This window comes from Oculina patagonica, unplaced genomic scaffold (assembly GCF_052425735.1).
Source record: "Oculina patagonica isolate OP01 unplaced genomic scaffold, crgOcupat unplaced809, whole genome shotgun sequence".
In the NCBI taxonomy this organism is placed as follows: domain Eukaryota; kingdom Metazoa; phylum Cnidaria; class Anthozoa; order Scleractinia; family Oculinidae; genus Oculina; species Oculina patagonica.
This window is the reverse complement of record NW_027558701.1, coordinates 1-8803: the sequence shown is the minus strand read 5'-3', so window position 1 is coordinate 8803 and position 8803 is coordinate 1. Positions and strand designations below refer to the sequence as shown.

General features: G+C 39.4%; 1 protein-coding gene across 1 annotated transcript; it reads left to right on the top strand.

Moving 5' to 3' along the window:
• Positions 1–357: 357 nt before the first annotated feature.
• LOC144641287 (uncharacterized) lies at positions 358–8666 on the top strand (the record flags this gene model as incomplete). The annotated part of the gene is made up of 13 exons (XM_078500315.1): positions 358–468; positions 627–752; positions 1075–1200; positions 1651–1773; positions 3146–3271; positions 3414–3539; positions 4064–4180; positions 4631–4753; positions 5262–5384; positions 7028–7153; positions 7367–7489; positions 7941–8063; positions 8541–8666. Coding segments are annotated over 13 exons (1599 nt in total), but the record flags the coding sequence as incomplete, so codon positions are not given.
• Positions 8667–8803: the final 137 nt, after the last annotated feature.

Sequence of the window (8803 nt, the reverse complement as noted above, 5' to 3'; positions counted from 1 at the left end):
CGTAAAATTCCGGTTATAAGCCCCCCCCCCCCCGCTTATAAGCCCTCCCGGTTATAGGCCCATCTACCTGGAAACAAAAAAATACATCCGATTATAAGCCCCCCCGGATATAAGCCCCCCACTGCCGGATGACAGTACTGAACAAGGCTAAATGTTGCTTTATTATGCGTTTTTAACTTAAAAACGTGTTTCGATCAACACGCTCGTTGCTCTTTTCGAAACGTTTTTTTCATTCCGCTTATAGGCCCTCCCGGATATAAGCCCCTCCGCTTATAAGCCCACCCAAAACCCCTTACGAAGTTGTATAAGCCCAGGGCTTATAACCTGAATTCTACGGTATTTTTACGTCAATTGCAGATCTTGATGAATGTGCAAGCTCTGAGACAAACGAATGTGATCCCAACGCTGTGTGTAACAACACTGAAGGATCCTATGTTTGTCGCTGTTTAAGTGGTTATCAGGGTGATGGTAACAACTGCTCAGATAAATATTTAAATGCAATATGAAAGGCAATGAAAAAATAAATAAATCTGGTACAAGTTTCTGAAACATTTCCCTGTTAAGGACCAAATATTAGCAAAGATAAAACGTTCATTCACGGCGATGTCCATCTTTTTTAATTGCAGATGTCAATGAATGTGCAAGCCCTGAAACAAATGAGTGCCATGCCAACGGTTTGTGCAACAACACTGAAGGATCGTACATCTGTCGATGTCTTAGTGGATATCAGGGTGATGGCAGAAACTGCACAGGTAAATATTTCTTTCATACGCAGCACAGGCACACAGATCTTGTGCTTTTTCAAGGACGTTGAATATTCACAGCTTGAAGTTACATTACTGTGTTAAAGTAATGTAGATGAATTTTGACGAAACACGGAACTTTCTGGCCTTTCAGCAAAACAAACGAAATTCGCTTCAAAGGCGTTTTCACCAAAATTTAGGAAAGCTATTGTTTTCACTGCTGCGAAATTTCGCTTTGCTTCGCGAAACTCTTGAGCGAAAGTTCGCGGGACTCTGTGAAATTTCTTGAAAAATAATGTTTTACCTTTTCGTCTTTTGTTCTTAACTGCAGACGTCGATGAATGTGCCAGACCTGAAACAAACGGCTGTGATGCTAACGCCATCTGTAACAACACAGATGGATCTTACATCTGTAGCTGTAGGAGTGGATATCAGGGTGATGGGAGCAACTGCAGTGGTACTGAAATCGTTTTCACCTTTCATTTCTAGCTAAAGAGAAAAGCTAAACACAGCAAGGGTATTGCTATATTTTGCGGGGTAGCTTGGTTGTTGTTGCGTCAAATTTTAGATGTAGAGTTTTAGTGGGAGCTTACTTCTAAACATTGTTTTCTCGTTGATCGGAAAGAACGGTCTTGAGCAGGCCAGGTAACGTCACAGAAACGTGAGCTGCGCGGCGGCTGTCAGTAAACCCCATTCTTGCGGACTCCCCGTTATTACTGACAGGAGTTTAGGTCCTGGCGAAGGAGAATTGCTGAAAATAACCCCCCAGCTTCTTTACAGACCTTCTTCTATTACGGAAACTAAACTGTGGTGCCAAACGTATCTGTGGTAGTGCTAGATATACGTAACTGTAAGCAGCTGTCTTGATATTAAAACTTTCGATTTTCTTTTTCTTTTTCTTGTGTAGACATCAACGAATGTGAAAATGGAGAAAACGCATGTCACGAGAATGCACTGTGCTCCAATACAGAGGGAAGTTACGACTGTCGGTGCATCCGGGGCTTTGAGGGTGATGGCAAGACATGCGTAGGTAATTCATCGAGATTTATATGCTTACAACGTAACATTTTCTTATCATCAGGATAACACAACCCATTAGGAAAGCCCATTGTGGTTGCGTGTACTCGAAGTGATGAAGAAAACGTCTTGGAAAGACGTGTGCATGCATTTAACCTAATTGGCCTCGTTCATCACGCAAACTAAAGACACCACATGGCGATGTTTGACGTCACCAGTGTGAACAACACACCATAACTGAACATAGCAGAAACATAATGATATATGCATACATTAGGAAAACCGATCTTTTCGTTATGATGTTAGAGCGGTTTTCACTTGAATGTCGAAAGTAATTCGCGTTTGCATTGGTTTTGCATTACTACGCTCAGTGATTGGTTTAAAACTCTCGCGCAACTTTCTCATCCAATCAGAAGTCATACCAAAACCAATCGTGGCTCGCTTGCGCACGTTTCCCGCGCTTCGTGCAGGCTACGTGTATCTGCTTCGAGTTTTGATTGGTTTACTGGAAAGTCTGTGTTTTTTGTGATTTTGACCCTCTGGGATTTATTTGGATAACTATATCACCCTGCAGTGGAAACATTACATCAAACATTTAAGGTGGTGGTTCAGCTTTGCATTCAAAATTGGTTTTGGATTTACGACTCTCAATTGAAAACTGCTCTATGTCGTGTGAACCAGGCTACAATAACAAGGGTGTTTTTGTATAATTTGTGCTTTCCACAGATCGTGACGAGTGTACGGAGAGAAACGACACATGCGCAGCCAACGAAGTGTGTGTGAACACGATGGGATCGTACTCGTGCAACTGTGCATCTGGGTACACGGGAGACTCGGAAAATTGCCAAGGTTATTTTTTTTCTGTTGTTATTTATTTTGGACAAGGCCAGTGTCTGATTCTACACTTCTACGTTTGCATATCTATTTTTCACCGTTTTTCTTAAAGGGGATCTTTCGCGGATTTTAACAGATTTCTGTGCAGCCACAAATTATATTTGTGTTGTAGGAAACCTAAAAATAATGGTCCATTTTTATTACAAATTGCTTTATTAGAGCACTGCAACTGTTAGCAAGCGTCTTTGGCTGCGAATGGCTAGGATAGAAATGGATTGCAACTTGAAAGATTAAGGCTATACTTTCCAGTCGTATCCGCGCGTCTTCAAAAAAAAATCAACATTTATAGCCGAAGTTTAATTTTTATCCACAAATTAAGATTATTACTTCCTTTAAATGTTCAAAGATAATGTTTTCAGAACAGTATAGACCAAAAATCTGCGAGATACCGTGATGTAGCTCCTTTAAAACCTAGCTTTGACTATATCATAAAAATGTTCTTACTTAAAGCATCAAAATTAAACATTTTTTTAAACATTTTAAAATTGCAGATCTTGATGAATGTGCAAGTTCTGAGACCAACGAGTGTGATCCTAACGCTTTGTGTACCAACACCGACGGGTCGTATGTCTGCCGTTGTCTAAGTGGATATCAGGGTGATGGTAAAAATTGCACAGGTAAATATTTCCATGCAATAAAAAATTATTCTTAATTTAAGTCTGTCAGATTCATTTTCTAAAAACGTGTCCTTAGCAAGGACAAAAGATTAACATTTTTGAGAAGATGAAAATTGCATCCACCTTTCCCCCTTAATTGCAGACATCGATGAATGTGTAAGCCCTGAAACAAACGAGTGCCATGCCAACGCTGCTTGTAACAACACTGAAGGATCCTATGTCTGTCGCTGTCTTAGGGGATATCAGGGCGATGGTAACAACTGCACAGGTAAATAGTTCTTTTGTTTTCTTCAAGAGCGTATTGACGCTCTTGAAGAAAACAATCTGTGAATGGAACTCCCTTCCAGATGATATTGTAAATATAACGTCTGTAAATAGTTTTAAATCTAAGTTAGTTAATAGTTTTAAATATTTTATTGTATTAGTTTTATTTAGTTTTTAACATTTTTAACATTCATTTTAGTTTTTAACGGTTGGTGTGATATCTTAAGATTTTACCTAATTATATGTAGATGTAGAAGATGTAGATGTAGTGTAATACAGTAATGCAAATGAATGTCGAGCAAATTCATTTTTACATTTTCATGTAGGAACTTTTCATTGCTCTCGGCAAAAACGAAAAAAAAATCGCTCTTCTGGCAAAAGCGAAAAACAAAAATCGCTTCAAAAGAACTCCGGCGGATTTTCGCCAAAATTTTGGGAAACAATTGATTTCACGAAACCCCTGGAGACAAGTGAAAGTTCGCGGGACGTTTCGAAATTTCGTGCTAAATGGCTGTTTTAACCTTTCAGCCATTGTCACTGGCTGCTCTCCGACTTGTGGTCCAAACGCGAGTTGCCTGGAAAGTGCTGGACGTCCTGTGTGTGAATGCGATCCTGGGTTCGAGGGTGATGGATACGTCTGTGCAGGTCAGTTGAACAGTGATCTGTCTCTTCATGTCAGTGATTCACAAAATCAAGCATCTTGTCTGTATAGTAATGTTGTAATCAACGGTTGCATCTCAAGTAAGTCAAACGTTGTTAAATCAGGTTATTGGAGCTATAATCGCCCGTGTAACGTATTTTGGAACAAGGCTGAGGATTTCACGTTTGTCAGGTGTTCGGTTTGTATTACCTTCGATTTCTCAACTATACTTGTTTCGTCACCATCTGCAATCATCCATGTCGTATTTAACCTTCCATAATAACAAAATTTCTTTAGACGCGGAGGCAACTTTATTGCGTATCAAAACCCGAATTCCACCCCCTCTCAAAGAGGGGGGTTTTGTGCAAAACAGATTATAACATTATTCTATGACAAAGTGGTGTACGTTAATTCATCATAACTGGTCTCAACGAGTTTACCTTAATATTTTATAGACATTAACGAATGTGAAAATGGAGAAAACGGTTGTCACGAAAACGCGCTGTGTTCCAATACCGCCGGAAGTTACGTGTGTCGTTGCATCCGGGGTTATGAGGGTGATGGCAGAACATGCGTAGGTAATTCATCAACCATCACTTTTTTATGCTTGATTGAAAGTAAGAAGCAACATTGATAACAAATGTATATTTATTTGTATCATTATTCGTTTTAGTAATAAACTATTAGTTTGATTCTATGGAGGGCCAACCCTTCATGTTGGACATTTGAAAGTGCACAGCGGTTAAGCTAGATTTTCACTAGCGACACAAGCACAAGCACAAGCACAAGCGCGATCACGCAAAAAGGACAAATTTTGATCCTTGTGCTTGTGCTTGCCGCAAGCATAAGCACAAGCATCCAAATGTAATGCGCTGTGCTTTTGCTTGAGTCGAAGCCGTTTTCACGGAGATATAAGAGCTGTTATTCTGCGCTTGTGCTTGCGTCGCTAGTGAAAACCACACTTTAATGATTACAATGAAGTGCACGTAATACAGATTTAAATGGCTATTTGAATGTAATGCATGCTAATTTGCAATTTGCACGTGGCGTACTTGAAACTCACTATTGATTATACTCTGTCAACAGATAGAGACGAATGTACGGAGCAAAACGACACGTGCGCAGCTAATGAAAAGTGCGTGAACACGATTGGATCTTACTCGTGTAGTTGTGCTCCTGGGTACACTGGAGGGGCAGGAAATTGTCAAGGTTGGTTGTCAGTTGTTATTTTTAAGAAAACAGGGGCTTTTGTTAATTTTGACCCTACGTATTTTCTTTATATACCCATATAACCCATCACCCTGTAGTGGAAACATCACGTCAATCATTGAGGTGGCGCTTCAGCTTTGCCTTCAAATGACTTTTCCATATCTATAATTGAAAATGAAGTATGATGAGGCATTTGAAGTGAAGAAACGACAACTCGTTTAGGTAGACGCCTGATCAGCTATTCTTGTTGGGATGTGTCTGTTGAAAAGGAAACAACCTCTTAAAATTGTAATCAGTCTCTTCGAGATACCGACTTTTTTACATGAAGTATGAGTCAAAGGGTTTATCCTGTGCATTGTTCTTCGAACTTATCATTACAGTTGCTTTGTAGTTTAGTTTAACAATTTCCTATCTTCGCGGAGGAAATGCAGCCATATAATTTTGTCAAAAATGGCTCGTCCACGCCGGGTATTTATACACATATTCCTCAACATTACACAAATAAACAGTGCAAATTTCACCGAGATCTGACAATTCTATACTTTAAAATTGCAAGGACCTTTCGAGGCAGTCGATTACGGCAGCGAAATTAGCAAACGAAACAGAAAATATGCGTTCGATGCTTTGTTTTTGCGACGCCATATTTGAATTGTTATAGGTAGACCGCTGTTCAATGTGTTCAAGGCCGTATCGTTACGATTGCTCCACGAAAAAGTACGAAAAACTACGGATATTTCCGACTACTGTCGGAGAAAACATTGCGCATATAATTGCAGCGTAAACAAATCGATGCACTCATGCTGCGTTTTGTCTGGGCTCTGCGAGGGTCGGATATCAAGACAGCTTTTTCGTGGGCTTAAGAAGGATTAAATAAATGCCATATATACAGTGAATGCTTTCGAATTATATTTGAAGATGAAATACGAAAGAATTTTTCTGTCTTTGACTGAAATTCCACTCGAACTGCGTAGATACGATCGCATGTTGTAAAGCCGATTCGTGCAACATTGCTGTCAACGCAAGGTCACGTCCCTAACGACCTAAGCTGATGACGAAATAGAATAGCGCAAGTAGCAACCAAATTTGGCCTAATTTTTAACAGCTCCTAAGCTAAAAGAAGCCCCCATCTCTTGCATTTGTTTTAACTTCAATAATATCTTTGAAAAGAGCGAGTTTTTTTTGGTATGGCTTATTTTTGACGTTTGTAATTTTTAAACGATACAAGTGCTAGTGATTATTTATTCGTGTTTTAGCGTTAGTTACGCAATCCATTGTTTGTGCGACGCTTTTTATAGATCGCCTTTCAGACACACGTGCGTTGAGATCAGAAAGCTGACATGTAAAATTGTTATATAACGTTTGTAAATGTGACAAGTCACGTTTTTTCTGCGAGATCGCAAGTGATCACCCACAGCGGAAAGTAATCCCTTGAGAAATTAAAATATTCCCTTGAGAAATTAAAACAGTCCCTTGAGAGTTAACAAGAATGTGGTTCCACATTTACCCCCACTTATCTGCTATTCTCCTTCATTTTGCTTGTAAACAAGCAAAAAAGTCGAAAAAATGACTTTCGTAACCCTATTGTATATTTGCTCCGCTACAGGCAAATTAAGTTCATTGTCTTTTTTATAATCTAATTGCAGACATCGATGAATGTTCCAGACCTGATACAAACGAATGTGATTCCAATGCGCAATGTAACAACACTGAAGGATCCTTCGTCTGTAGCTGTCAGAGTGGGTATCAGGGTGATGGTAAAAACTGCACAGGTAAATATTTGTTGTTGATAGGTTTCAAATCTGTTTGACAAATCTTGCTCTAAATGGTATTCGAAAACTACATTTGATCTATTCCAGTTAAAAATGAGTTAAACCAACTTAGAAAGTTTCATTTTAACGCCACTCTGTTCCGAGTGAGTTATCAAAAGTGGTATAATAAATCCGTAATCTTATCAATGCCATTTCTACAATTAATTTTTACAGACCTCAACGAATGTGAAACTGGAGAGAACGCTTGTGACGTGAACGCGCTGTGTTCCAACACCGCCGGAAGTTACGTGTGTCGGTGCATCCGGGGTTTTGTTGGTGACGGCAGGACATGCGTAGGTAATTGATCGCATCTTATGTAGGAAAAAAATTCAATTGAGGAAATAATATCAGCCAAACAATTGATGTTTAATACTTGTAGAAAGCCCACTTGACGCAATGAATGCGGCAGAGGGATCTGTATTAACTTTTCTATGCGTTTGCATCAGTCGGGAAGAGAATAAATCTTAGGGATGTCAGTACATGCATGTCTCAACAGAAATAATAAGAAAAGAACAATTAACTCTCCATAACAGTGAGGTGTCCGAAATAAACTGGTTTCAGTAAGGCGGGATTACCTTTCATTTGTTTCGGCTTTTTACTCAAACTTGGAAGTTATGGTCTAAAGCATTTCAAAAGCGTTTGTTGATACTAGATAAAAATAACGTTTTGCTTGACTAAATTTTCATTTTCATATAAAATGTTTCTGCTGCATTTTTAACATCAAACCCGTGGTGTACTTTTTCAACAGATCGCGACGAGTGTACGGAGAAGAACGACACATGCGCAGCTAATGAAAAGTGTGTGAACACAATTGGATCATACTCGTGTAACTGTGTTCCTGGGTACACTGGAGAGGCAGGGAATTGTCAAGGTTATTTGTCCACTGAATGTACCAGAATTGAATCTAATTTTGAAGTTACCATAAATGTTCTAATAAACCGGCGCCTACTCTCAAATAAACGCCTCGTATCTAATAAACGTCTCCCCTGAGGTGTAAAGTTTGTATTAGAAGCTCCCCCTATTAAACGCCCCGTGTCTAACAAAGAAAACACTCCATAGAGTAAATTTACGCAATTAATTTCTTTTCTTGCTTCACTTGGACATCGAAGAGGCCAACGATGCCAACATGGTTGACCCGATGAGGATGAGTACATTGATATGCATCGTATCCAGTGATCTGCAATTGAAAATAAGTTGAACTAATCACTTCTCTGAATGAAAATGCTGTAGCTGCAGGGTATAGAATGGCCTATCAAACGACGGAAAAGTTATCCTAGGAAAAAATCACGTCCATTGCTTAGTAGCGTGTAGTGAGAAACAAACACGCCTCTATTGTTCTTAATCACAGATATCGACGAATGTGCCAGCTCTGAAACAAACGAGTGTGGCCCCAACGCTCAGTGTAACAACACTGAAGGATCCTATGTTTGCCGCTGTCTCAGTGGGTATCAGGGTGATGGAAGAAACTGCACAGGTAAATACATTGTATTTATCGTACGCGTTTTATTGACATCGTGGAATTGTCAAGGTCATTTGTTTATTGTTTACGGAAAGTGGCTTAGTATGTAATTCTGCCTTTCTATAAATTTGCTCCTGGGACCTAATAGTTAG